The following is a 19,006-nucleotide window of genomic DNA, read 5'->3' on the forward strand; positions in this document are numbered from 1 at the left end:
AACATTTAATCATAGTACCTCAATCTAAAATTCCTTCGTTGTGGTCTGATCGCATGTAACCTGCATCGTCGTCTATGTCATTTGGTACAATAGGTATAGGAATAGTGAAAGGTGCAGAATCATCAAACGCATCATATTCTTCCTCATCCTCAACATCTCCAATGCTTAGGATTCTTCTTTTGCCAGCTAGCACAATAGACCATTTTGAATTAACTGGGTCAGTTACATAGAACACTTGCTTAGCTTGAGATGCAAGGATAAATGGTTCCGGACTATCATTCAAGTGGCCAAGATCTATAAGAGTAAAGTCATCATATTTGACGTTACGCCTGATATTATCATTCCACTTACACTTGAAAAGAGCAACCGTGAAGTTATAATAATCAAGCTCCCATAGTTCTTGAATTAGACCATAGTATGACAACTTTGCATCGACAGGTGATTTATCCTTAGCACTTGCAAACTCCCTTGACGATGCCACAAGCGTTACACCACTGTTTTGGGTGGGGGAAGATTTCAAATCCCGACCCTCAGTCCAAAAAGTGTACCCATTGATGTCATATCCCTCAAATGAACGAACATCATCCCTAGGACCGTACGCAAACCACCGTCACTACTACAAAAAAGGCTTTAAAGAACGGTTGAAACGGGCTTTATAGAACGCCTTGGAACCGTTCTTCTGCTAAGCGATGTATAAAGTATATAGATCGCCTCAAAGGGGCGTTCTATATGTTAGGCAATAGAGAACGGTTCTTAGTCATAACCGTTCTCTTTTCCCTTCATGAAATTAGAAAATAATGAAGAAAAACACAACGGGTAGGCTACTTAACCGTTTCATATTACTCCTACAAAAGAGAGCTGTCACCTTAGACAACCGTTCTCTATTCTTTTATTTTTTTTTTTAAAAAAAAAAATAGCTAGCCTATACATCAATCCGTTGTATTCTGGTATTTCCTATAGTAATTTTCTTGTACATACATTTTTGGATATATTAAAATAAAAATTATAGTATTGATAAAAATAACTTGTATACAAAGTATTACTCGTAATGTAGTACAGTAAAAAACTGCATTTTCTTTGTACAAATACTTCCTTTTATCATTATATGTACAATTCAAGTATATGAATGATCAAACAAATCTAGGGTACTACTTATACTAAAGTACTGTATCATTTAACACACAAGTATTTAACATAATTCATCTATAGTGCCTCATTCACCATTTGTCTCATTTCTTTGCCGAGTCTCGTCACGTTTTCGATAGTCGATTAGTCAGAGAAGATGAATTAAATTAGAACACCTATACAATTCAATAACATAAGAAATTAATTCCAATATAGTGACAAAACAACCAAACAACAATTAAAAAAAAAGTAGATCAGAGAAACTACAAAGGCATAACTAAACAAATTAAAAAATATAACAATAGATCTAAAATCTTAATAAGAGATAGTAAATTATTTGTGAAATTAATAACAAAAACTTAAACACAAATGTAGAGGAAATCAACGAATACCGGATATCTATTAGATTAGAACTATAAACTTACCAATGACTCTAATTCCCCTAAATTGAAACTAAAGAACTTATTACCCCTTAAATTTCATATATGAAACCGAATATAATAAAATTAACTTATTTATTGCTTGTGTTTCTTGCTTACCTATGAATCTCTATCTTTCATGGACTAACAAACCATCGGCTCGGAAAAGGCATGAATGAGGCGGTGTGCATCTGTGTTGGTTTCTCCGAACCAAAACCACCACCCCAACCACCTACACAGACACCGTTATCACCACTATTGCGCTGCCAGGACCTTTCCTGACCCTAATTAGCCATAAAATCCTTAAATTATCCATGAAGAATATCGTGAAAACTAAGAATTTCTATGGGATTTTTTTTATAAGGCTAAAATCAAATTAAAAGGGAGTATGAATGACTGAGAAATATAGGTGGAGAAAGAGAAGGGAGGCGGATGGATCAGGTAAGTAAGGAGTAGGGTTAGGTTTGCTACAGTAAAAACTATACTTATATATATATATATATATATATATATATATATATATATATATATATATATATATATATATATATATATAAAATAATACTCCATATATAATAAAGTAACTGCCTTCATTAAACATGAAAATAGAGGTTAATTGTGGGTGGGTGGTCAAATCCCTTAAATAAGGTAAAAGTACTACGTGAAAAAAGTATAATAATTGGAGACTTAACTTATTTTTTCATTAATTTAATAATTAAAATATATATTTTTATATGCTAACAAGAATACAGAACAGTTAGGAACTTAACCGTTCTATATTTATTACTTTACACAACGCCTGCAACTGATAGACGTTCTATATAATTGTAAAGAACGCCTATCCTACCTAACCATTCTATATCAAACGTTTCCTATTCTAGTTTTTGTTGTAGTGCGTACTGTATCGGTCAAATTAGTATCATCCAATCGACCCATTACTCGATCACGAAATCAATTGACAAACCTCTTATTATGCAACTGCATAAGTGCCCTTTCACCTTTGGATGGAAATTCGTCATGCAAACTAGTCATGTGCTCGTCTAAATATGGGTGAACATCTACAACATGGTGCAACACATAAAGGTGTGCTTGTAAGAACTGATCTCAGTCAGGTGACATTTGTTTCAACCCAATTGTGCGATGACCATCAAGTCTCCCTTCATGTTGAGAAGTAGGAAGACCAATAGGTTGAGCAACGGCTATATAGTCGGCCATAAAGTTACCTATCTCCTCACCCACAGTCCCTTGCATCATACTTCCTTCCGGGTGAGCCCGGTTCCGTACTTTATTTTGCAATGTACCCATGTGTCTTTCAAAAGGATAGCACCACCTTATGAACACTGGACCGCACAACTTAATCTCACGCACCAAATGAAGAATCAGATGAACCATTATGTCAAAAAATGAGGGTGGGAAATACATCTCAAATTTGCACAAAGTCACAACCACATCTGCTTGCAAAGCATCTAATGTACAAGGATCAAGCACTTTGCTGCATATTATATTGAAAAACTAACAAAGGCTTGTAATCACTTCCCTCACATGCTTCGGTAAAATACCACGGATTGCAATCGGTAGGAATACTTGCATCATAATGTGACAATCATGGGATTTCATACTTGTTAGCTTCAATTCTCCATTCAAGGATACAAATCTTTTCATGTTAGATGAGTACCCTGATGGAACCTTAATTCCGTACAGACATGCACAAAACATACGTTTCTCTACCCTTGACAATGTATAGCAAGTCGGAGGTAAATAAGTCTTTTCATCCTTCCCTTTACCCTCAACTTTCTTCTTTGACGCATCCGTGGCCTTTCCCTTTCCCTTGCTCTTCTCCTTCCCTTTATTCGAAACATTTTCATCTTCTTTTCCCGGTTCCTTTCCCTTTCTAACCTTTCCCTTTCTAACCTTTTCCTATGCCCACAATTCTGGACGAATCCCCATCTCTTGCAAATATAACAGTGCACCCTTTCCGTCCTTTGTTTTGCCTTGAATATTCATCAGCGTTCCCAAAAAAGTATCACACACATTCTTCTCTATATGCATCACATGAAGACAGTGCCTAACGTCATGTTCTTTCCAGTACGGAAGCTTCCAAAAGATTGATTCTTTCTTAAACAGAGCAGCTGAGACCACAGTTTTTTTCTGATTTTCCAAACACCGTTCGTATACCCTTAACCCGAGCATAAATCTCAGCACCAGTCAATGGTCTAGGCGCAGTATCCTCTTCCACTTTCCCATCGAAAGCCTTTTTCTGCCTACGGTACGGGTGATCACGCCTAAGGAACCTTCGAGTCCGCAAGTAGACATCTTTGCGAGAATTCTTAAGGTATATGCTTGATGTGTCATCAATACATATGGGCCATGCTTTTTTTCCTTTGACCTTGTACCCACACAATTTTCCATATGCAGGTAAGTCATTCATGGTCCACATAAGGGCTGCATGCAATGTGAACATCTCGTTCTTATAAGCATCGAAAACGGAAACCCTTTCGTCCCACATCTTTCTCAAGTCGTAAATAAGTGGCGCAAGGTAAACATCTATGTCGTTTCCAGGTTTCCTAAGCCCCGTTATTAGCAATTAAAGCATTACATACTTACGTTTCATGCACAGCCAAGGAGGCAAATTATAGATCACTAAAAGTACTGACCATGTGCTGTGTTGGGTACTAAGAGTGCCAAATGGATTCATCCCATCCGTGCACAACCCAAGCCTTAAATTTCTAACTTCATCACCAAATTTCCCAAACTTCAAATCAATGTTCTTCCACTGCGGGGAGTCAGCTAGATGCTTCAGCATTCGGTTTTTCTTTCTTCCCTCTGCATGCCACCTCAAGTTTTTAGCGTCTTTTGGTATTGAAAATAGACGCTTAAACCTTGGAATAATGGGAAGATACCACAACACCTTAGCAGGAGGTCCCTCCGTACCAGGATTTCAACTCATGCACTTGTAGCGCGACAGCTTGCATCGTAGACACTCCTGCAATTGTTCATACTCATTTCGATAAAGAATACAATCATTAGGACATGCATGTATCTTCTTATACTCCAAACCCAAAGGGACACATGAGCTTCTTTGCATAATAGTAAGACTTAGGAATTTCATTCCCATCAGGCAACATATCAACTTAATGCGGTCAACAAAGAAGTAAAACTAATGTCCGTCCACCCATGCTTCGACTTAATGTTGAAAAGTGTTAGCACGGCTGATAGATACTATTTCTTTCTCATAACATGTCAATTCACTCATTTATTTCTAAGCTAAAACACATCATTCATCAAACTAACAATTGCTAAACTATGTATTCACTAATTTGTTCAAAATTAATCTAATTTATTCAAAATTGCTAAACTAACAAAGTTACTAATCTCTAATTTATTCAAAATTATCCATCAAAACAACTTAAAATTAACCATTAAAACATTCCAAAGTTCAACAAATTTAGTAACAAGGTTACTAATCTCTAATTTATTCAAAAATACCCATCAAAACAACTTAAAATTAACCATTTAAACATTCCAAAATTCAACTAATTTAATAACAAGGTTTCGAATCTCTAATTTATTCAAAATTACCCATCAAAACAACTTAAAATTAACCATTAAAACATACCAAATTTCAACTAATTAAGTAACAAGGTTAATATTCTCTAATTTATTCAAAATTACCCATCAAAGCAAATTAAATTAACCATTAAAACATACTAAAATCCAACTAATTGAGTAACAAGGTTACTAATCTCTAATATTTTCACAATTTCCCAATAAAACAACCTAAAATTTAGAAAAAATTGGAGTAAAATTATATTCAAACCTAAACTTTAATTTGCCTAACAATTGTTCAACATGCAAAAGAAATTAATATAAGTACATAATTGGAAAAAAATTGTGAAAAAAGCCAAAAAAAATTATTAAAAAACCTTGTGGTTGAAGGGCTGGAAAGGGGGGGAGGGATGGAGGGCAGAAGCCCTGCTCGGTGGTGGAGGAACCTCAGGGCAGTGGCGCGGCGAACCTTAAGGCAGTGGCGCGGCGCCATTAAGCTTGGTTCATTTGCCTGCCCATTTTTTAGACTATTTTTGCCACCGGTTTGGACTGAACCGGTGGCCATTAAGGGGTACCTTTTTGCTTTTTTCTACTAGTGAATATACTCTCCCAGTTTCATAGGACATCGTCCAGCTAGAAAGAGATTAACCACCCCGAAAATAGAGTCAACTAACTCATCTGATATAGCCACAAAAGCACCACTCAAGCAATTCATAAGGTGCTGAGCACGTAAACTGTCCCTACCACACGATGTGCCACGCGAAAAACTCTTAATCCGATCCAAAACAACAGCAGAAGTAGTAACGAGAAGAAGGTGATCAACAGGTATATCAGGCAAGGAAGAAGCTGGAGAAGTAGGGTGTTTAGCCCGTAAATCCGCAAGAGTGGCCTCATTATAAGGAGCAACGCCTGAAGAAGAAAGCACCCGGACTGCAGCGGTGTAATGGCCATCACAAATCATCCTACGACACTGCTTGATATTACACTCCTCCAAATCAAGGTCCTCATCATCAACCACTGAGAAAGTAGGAGAATCCTCTTCCATAGTATCCCTCACAAGCTGCAAATTACCACCTGGCGCACTCCAAGAACAAATAGCACGGGAAATATTCTCTTCTTGAAGCTGACGCTTTGTCGAAAACCTAGACTTAGAGCTGCTCCGCGGACGAAAGGTTTTAAGGGTGCAAAGAGGCAACACCAACAAAGAGACCTAACTAGAAATGTCATTAGGCTTAGAGATCACATTATCAAGAGCACCTTTCAAAACCCGAGAAAAACCCAAACGATAGTTGGGAGGGATAGACTTCATAGTACAAAACCCCTTAGAGAACAAACAATCTAGAAGAGCCACATCAAAACCACATTGTTGATCTTGCACCAAACCACTCATGAGTCCAAGCCGAGCTGGAGAAGAGGGAGCTTACTGCTTGGAGAAACAATAAAGCACAAAACGAACAATACCATCTCCTTTATCCGGGGGTGAAACAAACTCACTCGGACTATGGCGGCACTTAGTACGATGTGTACGCGTTTTGTAGCAAACTCCACATAACCAAATCCCCATACGCGAAAAAGTAACTTTAGCCTCAGCGTAAACAGCCAAATTAGAAGTAAGAGCATGTCGTGTGATATCCCGTGCACCAATACAACAATGACGATCACAAAGATGCTTGATCAAAGAACTTTTAGTAAGGCCATTTCCACTCCCATCTTGATAACCACTAAGACCCACAAAGTGACAATGAAACTTCGCTGACATGGCAAAAAATTGCACCAAAAAAGCATGCAAAATGGCACCCAAACTAACCAAAACATTGCACCTAAAAAGCACGTTGAACAGCACCCAAATAAACCAAAAAACTGCACCCAAAAAGCACTTAAAATAGGAACCAAACTGGCCAGAAAATTGCACCAAAAATGAACCCAAAATAAGACCAAAACTGACCAAAAAAAAGCACCAAAAATACACTCAAACTGCACCAAAAACAGCACCAAAAACACTCCAAACCTGCACCAAAAACAGCAGCAAATGCACACTAAAATTGCACCAATAATAAACCCCAAACTTCACCAAACAGCCCGCTTGAAAACTACACCAATTGACTTAAAACAAAACCAATATTCGAGACCCAAAAGCAGCCTGAAATTCGCACAAAAATCGCTCCAAAAACGAACCCAAAGTTACGACTAAAAACAGTGCAGATCCATGACAGAAAACTTCGTGTAAAACGACCAGAAAACCACTTGAATATTGGGCTAAAACAGCCCAAAACACGACCACCAAATGCTTCCTGAAAACACCCGACTTAGACCCTCAATTGCCGCCGGTAAATAGTCGTTCGAACCTGGAACAAACGCTGCTGAACGCCGATGAATTCGCACCCCAAAATAGACTGGAAACAGACTAGAAATGCTTTTTAACGCCAATGAATTCGCACCCTAAAAATACCTGAAAACCTCCAACAAAAAGTGATGTTACAGCCCCCACGCCGGTGCTATTAGCCACCGAAAAAGCTATCGTGGAACCTGCCGGATTATAGTCGTGGAACATACCGGATTATTGACGTGATCGTAGAACATGGTTGCACCCTAATCGCCCCATAATCGCCTCTTATTATTATTATTATTATTATTATTATTATTATTAAGAAAAATAACAAAAACCTACAAAGTCAAATGATATACAAATAATTAGTGGGGAGCCGAGAAACAATCTGTGCCCCCAACCCTCTAGCTATAACGAACCCGATCCTATTAAAGATGTGACCAGCAGCACGAGCACCAATATCCTAAGACCTAGCGAACGCCTGAACCCGCTTCAGCAACGCAACAACATCCTTCTCTAATTCCCCCAATGAAGAAAAGGAGACAGGAAGAAAACTATAGCCAATGGCCCTACAACGCGCCCCATTCTTGTCCCGCTTCCTCTTAGCCGTAGCCGACACAACACGACCAGGAACGAAGGCTGACAACCTAGATTGTGTCAAAGGAAAAGACCCTGTCAAGTTAACACATACATCAAGGCCTCCATCTGTAGCCAACACAACACGACCAGGAATGAAGTTAGACAACCTAGATTGTGTCAAAGGAGAAGACCCTGTCAAGTTAACGCATACATCAAGGCCTCTATCCCAGGAATAAAGCAACACATCTACTGGTCGAAGAGCCCTGTCGTTCCCTCTAGTCAACCCAACGTTAACCTCCTTTCTTGTAGAAATCCAAGACCGAAAACAAATATCAACAAGGGTCTTATGAACAATGTTGTACCGATGTTTAATACCCACCATCCCAGGACAAGACACTGCATGATCACCATCAATATCCCCATCAAAAACCCTTGAGCAAGCAGAATACGGTGTCGAAATGGAGAACAAAGGAACACCTAACCGGTTGCAAAGAACACAACGGTAAGTCTTACCATTCATATTCTGACCCGAACCTAATATTGGGACGGCTCACTACTAGGCCGAAGTGTGATCCCCTTGTCGGGACTTCCATAATGCAACCTGAGGCGGAGATAAGGAGAAAGTGGATTTTGTAGATGCAATGACCTTCGTGAAATATATATCTACCAATTTCTTTATGAGTTTGGGGGCAGCAATCTCACTAGGGTTACTCATAAGGTCAGTCTCCACAATCCCATTAAAAAGACTAAGGGTCTGTTCACATTTACTTAATTGAGCTGAACTGAACTGAATTGAACTGATTAGAGCTGAACTGAACGAAACTGAAATGAAGTGAACTAAAATGAATGTTTTATGAGGGAAAGAAATTAGGAGCTTAAGTGAACTGAATTCAACTGAACTAATTGGAGCTGAACTCAACTGAACTGAATTGAAATTAAGCTGAAGTGAACAGGCCCTAAGAGCATCATTGAAGGCCGATCCTAGACTAACAATACCTAAATTGCGAAGAAGCGTAGCCTGAAGACTAGAAGACTGCAAACGTGACGCAAGGAAAGCTTAGTGCTAAATATCACCCACTGAATAGACACCCACTCCACCATAAGTAAAAGGTATGGTGGCAAGTCGTCATTGCTAATCCCTAAAACCATGCCCCGAAATAATTACAATGCGCTCCAAAAAAGCCCGAAGAGCCGCAAAAAAGAATTATGGGCCGCTTCAAAACGACGAGGGGGACAAGTGCACATATTATTAGTATTATTATTATTAGGATTTTTTTACTTTTATCACCAAAAAAAATCAACAAATTGTTTTTTACCACCAAAACTTTTAAAAGTTTTATTTTACCACCTACCATTAACAAAACCGTTAAATCTAACGGTTTAAAAAAAATTCCTCGATTTTCGTGGGCAAAACATGTTCTTCATAGGTTTAAGGGGGCATATTGTCCCAAAGAATCCAATTTGAGGTCAGAATTGACAAAAAATGATCAGAAATGTCTCGATTTGCATATTAAAGTAGAAGACCCCGTCAAGTCAACACACACATCAAGGCCTCTATCCTAAGAATAAAGCAACACATCTGCAGGTCGAAGAGCCCCATCGTTTCCTCCAATCAATCCAACGTTAACCTCCTTTCGAGCAGAAATCCCGGACCGAAAACAAATATCAACAAGGGTAACGCGAACAACATTATGTCGATGTTTAGTATCCACCATCCCAGCACAAGACATTGCATGATCCCCAAAAATATCCCCGTCGAAAACCCTTGAGCAAGCAGAACACGGTGTCAAAACGGGGAACAAAGGAACACCCAATCTGTAGCAAAGAACAGAATGGTAAGTCTTACCATTAATAGTCTGACCCAACCCCGATATTAGGACCGCCCACAACCAGGCAGAAGTGTGATTCCCCTGCTGGGATTCCCATAAGGCAACCTGACGCGGAGATAAGGAGAAAGTGGATGTTGCAAAAGTAGTAACCTTCGATCTGCCAATTTCTTCATGAGTTTGGGGGCAGCGATCTCACTAAAGTCACGCATAAGATCAATCTCCACAACCCTATTAAACAGAGTAAGAGCATCATTGAAAGCCGGTCCCGGACCAACAATATCAGAGCAGAGCAGAGATTTAAGCAGAGCAGAGCAGATTTCAACAGAGTATAGTAGTTCAAAAGAACAGAGCTTTAGACTCTTTCAAATTCTAAATTAAGTTTAGTCTTACATAAATTAATACGAGTATAAATCATATAAATGAAAATTTAATACGAGTGTAAATCATATAAATGAAAATAACGTGAATCAACTCACTATTAAAGCAAATATTGGGACATTGGTTGATATTTGATAATCTTGATAAACTAAATCTTTCCAAGAATTTGTACTGTGTAACGTGGAATAGTGTTAATAGAAACTGGATTCATAATTTTTATTGTCAGATAATAAATACATAAGAAGCTTCATGAAGAAACATGAGTACAATAAGGATCACGATTGAAGGCAAATCTTGGAAGTTCAACGGTATTATTTGTTCGGCTTTGATAATGTATTATTCCCTCGTTCCTAATACATAGCCTTATTCAGTTTTTGCATGAGAATTAAGAAAGTTGTAAATTTTTTAAAACGAATATTTAAAAGTACATATGTGTATGTGATGTTAGAGAGAGATAGAGAGAAAGAAAAGATAATTGGGAATAATTGAAGAGATAGAGAGATAAAGTGTTGAAAATTGATATTAAAAATACAAAAAAATAATGGAAAAAAGATGACAACTCATAAAAAGAGGATAATAGTGTTAAAAAATACAACCTTTAAATAGATGGAGACATTGTATTTTGGTTCATCCAAAAAGGATATGAGATTTTGTATTAGGAGACAGAGGGAGTACCATTAGTGGTACATGATATCAAGGGAAACATAAATATGGAAATTGAGTTGTTTATTTCGTGTTGGAAAATAGGTCACCATTGATGAAATAATAATAGTCCTCTATTAATGCTTTAATGAAGGTTGAAACTTCAAATGATCACACATCATGGAAGATAAAACGTCGATGTTATAGAGTTCAATTCCTTAATAACATCCATAAGTAAGTCTAGTGGTGACTCCATCGTCCAACAAATAAATATAGGTAAGGTACTATTTAATCCCAGCCTACATTTTTTAAGATATATAACTAAACATTTATGGGTAGTTTTGAGACATGTTATTTACATATTTACCCAAAGTATGAGTAAACACATGTGAATAGTGTTGAAACAATTATGATTCTTAAAATGTTTATTTACTGTTAAATATTGGGGAAAATATTTCTTCGTATTTCTCATTGTATTTTCCGATCCAATTCATAATCTTCGGCTACATTACATTATATATAGATAATAGGAATATCTAACCATAATATTCCTAAATATCTTAACTTCTTTTTTTTTTAATTTTTTTATTAATAGCAAAAATATTTCATTAATTAAAATATTTCATGAATTAAATAAAAGTCGTAAAACATCTACAATAGAGATTCGACGTTAACAAATACATAAGATATTGAATCAAATAAAATTTTTCTTCATAAAAACTACGATAGTCATGTAAATCTTGCATTGTGGAACATATCCCGCTTATATCGCTGGAAAATACAGCCTTGTTGAAGAGACAATCTAACGATCCTTTGTAGTCGTAAGGATGTTTTCCTTCTGATTCATCTATCTGTTTTCGAAAACTTGATAAATTTTTCACCAACGAAATAATTTCACGACAATCCATTAGATTTAATATCATGGATTCAAAACTAAGAAATTTCTCCCCCGAAAAGAGGAGATAAACCTTGTCTTTATTTCAAAGGAGGTCGAAAAACCCTTGTCTTTCAAAAAAGATCGGAAACTCTTTCTTTCGAGGGAGAAAAATTCCTCCCAAAAAGAGGAAGCATTATTATAAGGATTTTTTTACTTTTACCACAAAAAAATCATAAAATTGTTTTTTACTATCAAAAATTTTAAAAATTTTATTTTACCACCAAACAAAGAATTAAAAATTGTTTTTTACCACCTGCCGTCAAAAACCTAACGGAATTTTTATAATTATTCGATTTTTGTGCCAACACATGGTCTTTAGTGTTTTGGGGGCATTTAGGCCCTTTGGATCCAATTTGAGGTCAGAATTGACAAAAAATGATCGAAAATGCTTCCTTTTGCGTGTTTAAAAATACCTCGATTTGCGTAAAACACGCAAAACGAGGCATTTTCGATCATTTTTTATCAATTCTGACCTCAAATTAGTCCCAAAGAACCAAAATACCCCCTAAACCTATTAACAACATGTTTTGCGCACGAAAATCGATGAATTTTTTTTAAATCGTAAAATTTAATGGTTTTCTTGACGGTAGGTGGTAAAAAACAATTTTTAGAATTTTTTTGGTGTTAAAATAGAACTTTTAAAATTTTTGGTAGTAAAAAACAATTTCGTGATTTTTTTTGTGGTAAAAGTCAAAAAATTCTTATTATAAACCTTGTGAAACTTTAAAGAAACAAGGATTGGGCTTTTACAGTGTACAACCTCATATTAGATTGATTATTAATGAACTTCCTCATACTAGATTGTATTCCTTCCATGATTTTTTCTAATATTCATTTGCATTTTGTGCATTATCCAACGCAGATGATTACCAATTATAACTTTAATAACGTGGTATAATATATTATAAAAATATGATGTTTAGATACCAAATAATGAAACAATAATCATAAAAAGGTTACACACAATAATTTTTTATTTGTTCATAAGCTGCAATAAACAGTAAAAAATGGCTTTAGTTTGACCAATGCTAGTAAGTGAGTAGCAACAACAAAATGGAGGTAGACTACCGATCCTATATGACCCTACACGATCTTGTTCGATCATGCCTGATCATGCTTTGATTCTGCTGCCTGTGTGATTCTGCTATCGATCCGAACCGTTTGGCTAAAATTGTATCATACAACTATAATCAGGATAGATCACAATTCTAACAACACTAGAGGTAGTAGAACAATTTGAAAGGAAATTTAGAAGATTGTCCAATCCCATCTACAAGATCAAAGGCATCAAAATCAAATTTTTAATTGCTTTCTTTAATTTTTATTCGAGTCGTCTATTATCCATGAGAGTGAGTAATATCAATCCGAAAAGTACGCATGACTAATAGAATTAGGGGCTTCATTTTCCATAGTATAGACTAATTAGTTAGAATTTCCTAATTTAGATAATTTCTACTCGGTAATCTTTATCTTTCTATATGGTATAAGACACTGTTTGGTGGTAGCGTTTGAGGTAGCGGTTGGTATTTTGACTAGTCAAAACACTACTAGTTTTTCTTATCCTATTGGACATGAGATTTTATGGTTATAAATAGCATTATTTTCATCATTGGATAAATGTTATTGAGTTTAAAAAGATCTAAAAATTGTAAGACGTACTATTCAAGTGAATCGAATTAATTTCTAATTGTTGCTTTTCTTTTTATTTAAGTAAAAAATAAAAAAATAAAAAAAAAAACATTATTGAATTAGGTTTATCCTATTTTCTAGTATCCTTTTATTTGCAAACTCTAATTATTTGATCCATTTAAAATTATGTATTCATTATATTAAACCTCCATTATTATTGCCATACCGAGTATGCTTTACAATTACAGAAATACAAATTTGAGAAATTACTTTAATTTTGTTAAATAATGGTCATATATACTACTCTGTATTTTGATCATTCCATTTTTATATACTATTTTGATTGAATCGAATTTATTATTAACTTAATTTATTTTACGGTATAATCTTAAGTTCAATTAAGTCAAAATAGTATATATTTACATATATTATGTAAGGATTTTATTTTGTGTTCATCTAAAAACATAAATAAAATGGTCGTGTTTCAAATAAGGTCAGTTTATGATAATAGTGGGTCAAGATTATCGTAAATTAGTACTCTATTTCCAAACTCTAAGAGTGTAATCTACAAGAATTTATTGGATCATTAATTCTTAAATATTTAAGAAAAATCAATTACACTACTATAAATTTCAGTTTGCAACTTCTATAAGGTCGTACTTGACGTTCTAGTGACAACAATGTACAATTGTACACTCCATTTGATTAACTTAATAGATAATTAAATATCGAGATTAAAATACACAAAAATATCTTAAAATGCTTCTCCGTAGTAGCGTATATATCCGATTAACAGGTCAAATCATCTAACAAAATCACATGTCATTTAACAGCTGATAAGACCAACTATCAACTAATTATTCAATAAAATTAACATCAACTAGTCTAAATCCTTCAATAATTGTTTTTTTTAAAAAAAAAATTAAAAAAAACAAACAAACTTAAACGGTTTGAAATGACGTACGTTGCATGGGTTTCCTTTTCACAATATCGTGCTATATATAAGTATGGTAGCAACATACAATCCAAGACCACTAATCTCATCTTCAATATCACAAAGTTGTAAGACTAACACTTCTCACGCAATCAATTCCTAAAATGTTACGAATTATAATTTTTGTTATTTTTATGGTTTGGGCGGTTTTGGTTAAGGGCGAACCAAAAGTGCCATGTTACTTCATTTTCGGGGACTCGCTGTCCGATGTTGGAAACAACAATAATCTCAGGACAATGGCTAAAGCAAACTACCCACCGTATGGGGTTGATTTTCCTGGCGGCGTACCAACTGGCAGGTTTACCAATAACCGGACTATTGAGGATTATATCTGTAAGTATACCCTTCATTTCATCAATTACCGGAAAAGTTTACCTCATTGAGTCCTTTGAAAAATCTGTTACTAATCAGATAGGGATAAATAAAAATAACATACCAAGAATATTAAACGATTTATAGCTCACTATTCTAATCACTAGCTTGCAATTCTTTTGACAAAATATATTTAATTTTTCTCACAATACTTCAACAATATTTTCTTTTAGCTTTGGCAGGTTTTGTTATACCCATATAAAAGTTCATACATTCATTATATTAGTATTAAGCTATAGTATGCAATATTGTAAAGAATACACAAAATACATTGGATGAATTGTATATTTTGTGTGTACTTTCAATTGCGTGGATATAACATATAAGACTGGGAATCTTCGCCAATATAAAAAGAAAATGATGGCTTTGATGTGTCTATTAACTTATGTCAGTTATGTGTGCTATGTGTAACTAAAATGTTTTGGGCCTATAACATAGATTTTCTGGATATAGTTGAATGGTAGTTAATTTCAAATTAATAACTCAGAAAATCTTGGGTAGACATGGTCTACAATAATAATATTGTGGAATTAAGGTTTATATTTACGTAATTGAGGTTATATTGAATATAATGACTCTTAATTTTAACATGCTAACATTAATTTTAACTTAGTGACTTTTTTTAAAACTTGTGAGACATTTAATGTTATTGTAAACTTAAATTACAACGTTATGTTGAATAGTGACCCAATTTTAACATAGTAATCAATTATTCATATTGACCATTATATATTAAAATTTTCATTAAAAAATGTCACAATGACTTTTATTTCAACATAATAACCTTTATCTTAATATAGTGACTTTTTTTTTATTAACAAAACAATGATATTGTCTCTAATGTTGGTGGTCTACAATAAATTAGTGTGAATCGGGCCTATTTAAAAATTTGTATAACTACTACGTCAATCAATATCATGGGGCTAAAGTACTAGTCTCGTCCTATTTTAGTGCATTGTATGGTGGTGATATATACTACCTCCGATTTTTTATTTGTTGACACGTTTTGACTTTAGCACTATTCACACACTTCCTTTTAACCGTGTTTTGTGATTTATACGTAATGAAAAATATAGTCTTGTGGGGTGTTGTTAGATTCGTCACGGTATATATATTTTTAAAAATATCAAATTTTTATAATTTTTTCGTATTGATATTCAAAAATATTAACGGTTGAATTTGTGCATAGGCAAACATGACTAAAGAAACGTGTCAACAAAAATGAAACAGAGGAAGTAATTTTTTCCAAATTTCTGTTATATATATATATATATATATATATATATATATATATATATATATATATATATATATATATATATATATATATATATTTTGAGTAAATATTTCTATTATACTTTTGTCGTTGATAACTTTTTAACATGACTTGGCTCGCTTTAAAAAAAATTGATGTAATATAAATATAAAAAAATAATAATAAATAAATAAACATGTACATAATCCTTTTTTAAGTGATTATTTTTGAATGCTACTCAATCATAATATTTATTATGCTATTGAAAATATATACTAAAATAATGGTTAGATAGAATATATTTAATATTGCATTATTCATTGAGCTTTAATGTTTAGAGTTAAAGCTAAAGAAACAAAATCCAAAAGTATTACGAAGTACGGAAGTATACAATAATATTTATGCCAAAGTCAAATTTTGCATTTTTAGTTTCATACCTATTTGGCCCTAGTTTCTAGCAAGTAAAAATGAAAGGGGGAAAAAAATTGATGACACCATATGTATATGTAAATTTAAAGGGAAATTTTTTAATGAAAGCTTGACACATAAGACATTTTAGTAAATTGTTGAAATCAACCTATTTTTGTTATAATAATTCTTAATAGATATTCTCTTTATTTATTGTTGCTTTTTAGTATGGTAATTTGCTTAATAGTATAGTAAAATATGTTGATTTTACAGCTACATATCTGGGATTCGATGAGTCTATAGCACCATATAGAGATCTAATGGGTCAAGATATATTGAAAGGTGTCAATTTCGCATCCGGTTCCGCTGGAATTCTAATGGAAAGTGGATCACAATTGGTATGATCCTAATTTCTACTTGTATAAAACTCTCTCCGTCCCATAATATACTTCATGTTATCCTATTTTAGAGATCCAAAATGTTGTTCTTGTTTCTATTTTTGAAGGGTATGTGAAGATCATTGTACTATCACTTTTTTTTTTAACTTTATTCATTGCACTTCTTAAATCACCCTTGAATTTTGCACATGTTTTATACTTTTTTCCATTTTCTCTCTCTAACTTTTGTCTATAATTGTACTTTTCACTTTTATTTTTATTTGGTAAAAGTCTTTTCACTTTTATTAATGTACTTCATCCACTTTTTCTCATATTTCTTAAATACCGTGAAAAAAACACAAACAAGAACTATATTATGAGACAGAGGGAGTACATAGATTTTTTTCCTAAATTGACAATGATATTGTACTATAATAGGAAGTAACTTGCTTCCCCAAAAAAAAAAAAAAACGTACTCATTAACAAGCCACAAACTCTCAAGTGTGTATATATATATATATATGACAGTACAAGCTAGGAAATAGTTCATCAATAAAGATGGATTTTAAATTCTTACTAGTAGTAACTAAATATGTACGTGACATAAGCCTGCATTTTCTACTAGACGTATATAATCATTTGTATTAATCATAAAATTTTATTACAGGGTGATCGGATATGGTTGGATCGACAAATACGAAATTATATGATGACCATCTTAAGGCTCCAATTTATGGTTTTCGGTCCTGTTTCAAACTACTTGAACAAGTGCTTGTACACTGTGAATATTGGTAGCAATGACTACCTTAATAATTACTTCTTGCCGCAATATTATCCTTCACAGAGGCTCTATACCCCTGATCAGTTTTCTAATCTACTAATTGCTCGATATAGATCACAATTACGGGTACTTTCTTTGTTGTTTCACACCTTTAGTCCCTCCCAAATTTATTTATTTTACGAAGATGATGTTGACTAACATCGATTACACATTAATTTTGGTTTTACTTTTGCTGTGTTAGACGCTATACAATACTGGTGCTAGAATGTTTGCAATTTTCGGCGTGGGTAATCTTGGTTGCGTTCCGTCTCAAATTATGAGGAACAATGCAACTGACTGCGTAGACGAAATCAACCAAGCAGCGAATATGTTCAATACAAAGCTTGAATCGCTTCTGGATGAATTGAATGCAAGGCTCCCTGGGGCTAAATTTACGCTAATTAGTCTCTCCAACCTGCAAGCCTTAAGCCCCCTTCCTGAAGGTACGTGGTTCAACAATTTAACATGTGTATTAAGCTAGTTGTCACGTTATTAGTTCAAAGTACACTAGAACAATGTAACTTCTACATATCTGATGTACAAAATCATTTTGCTAAATAATGCAGGTATTAATACAAACTCGACTTGTTGCACATTGAGGAGTGATTTCCAGTGTGAGCCTTATAGCACACCATGCGCCAATCGGGACTTGTATGCATTCTTCGACGGATTTCATCCAACTGATGTTGTAAATGGAGGAGTAGCTGAAGCTGCATATAGTTCTCCAGATCGTCGGATCGCTAATCCGATGAACATCAATGAATTAACTAGCAATCAGCAGGGCAAAGCGACGTACTGATATTAGTGAAACTAATATTATTGTTGCTCCAAATAAACGGTTCTATTAATCGACATTCTTATTTATTTGTGATTATTCCCACTTTTTTTTTTTTTTCATTTGTGTTGCTAATAAAAGTGCCCAAAGATTGATCTTACGGTCAACCTGAATTTTAATCTTCAATGGCCTTGGAAAGTTAGAATCTAATATTTTGTGATGTTACAAATGAATTGGACCATTGAATAAAATTATCTTTAATAAGAAAGATTAATATTTTCAAAAATTCTAATGTGGTCATTCTTCTTTATGACCATTACTATTCTTAAATTTGATTAGCTAATCTTATCTCTCCTAAAATAGTTGGTCAAACCCCTTTTTTTTTTATAATTTTCCTATTTTAAATTCTTTTATATTTTCTGAAAATTACTTTTTCTTTTTTCGAAAATCCATTTTTTTTTTTGAAATTATTTTGCAAAAAACAACTTTTAATTAAATCCAAAAATAAAATTAAATTAAAAAAAAATCAAAAAGTGTTCTTCATTGTTCTTCGTGTTCTTCATGGTTATTCAATGTCCTTCATCTATGGTTCAAT

The 19,006-nt window shown here is 34.1% G+C and overlaps 1 protein-coding gene across 1 annotated transcript; it reads left to right on the top strand.

Annotated features, from left to right (window-relative positions):
- The first annotated feature begins 14,469 nt into the window (after nt 1-14,469).
- LOC145579249 (GDSL esterase/lipase At1g29660-like) lies at nt 14,470-18,567 on the top strand. The gene is made up of 5 exons (XM_081636496.1): nt 14,470-14,737; nt 16,713-16,837; nt 17,484-17,723; nt 17,839-18,079; nt 18,203-18,567. The coding sequence occupies exons 1-5, from the start codon at nt 14,509-14,511 to the stop codon at nt 18,433-18,435; spliced, it is 1,068 nt and encodes a 355-aa protein (XP_081492622.1). The 5' UTR covers nt 14,470-14,508; the 3' UTR covers nt 18,436-18,567.
- The last annotated feature ends 439 nt before the right edge of the window (nt 18,568-19,006 follow it).

This window comes from Chenopodium album, chromosome 14 (genome assembly GCF_948465745.1).
Source record: "Chenopodium album chromosome 14, dcCheAlbu1.1, whole genome shotgun sequence".
Taxonomy (NCBI): Eukaryota; Viridiplantae; Streptophyta; class Magnoliopsida; order Caryophyllales; family Amaranthaceae; genus Chenopodium; species Chenopodium album.

What these genes read in the sequence shown, in the direction of transcription:
- LOC145579249 (XM_081636496.1), top strand. Translation starts at nt 14,509, where the DNA reads ATGTTACGAATTATAATTTTTGTTATTTTTATGGTTTGGGCGGTTTTG. An exon ending in GACTATTGAGGATTATATCT is followed by an intron (nt 14,738 to 16,712) that starts GTAAGTATACCC and finishes TTGATTTTACAG; the next exon opens with CTACATATCTGGGATTCGAT. An exon ending in GATATAGATCACAATTACGG is followed by an intron (nt 17,724 to 17,838) that starts GTACTTTCTTTG and finishes TTGCTGTGTTAG; the next exon opens with ACGCTATACAATACTGGTGC.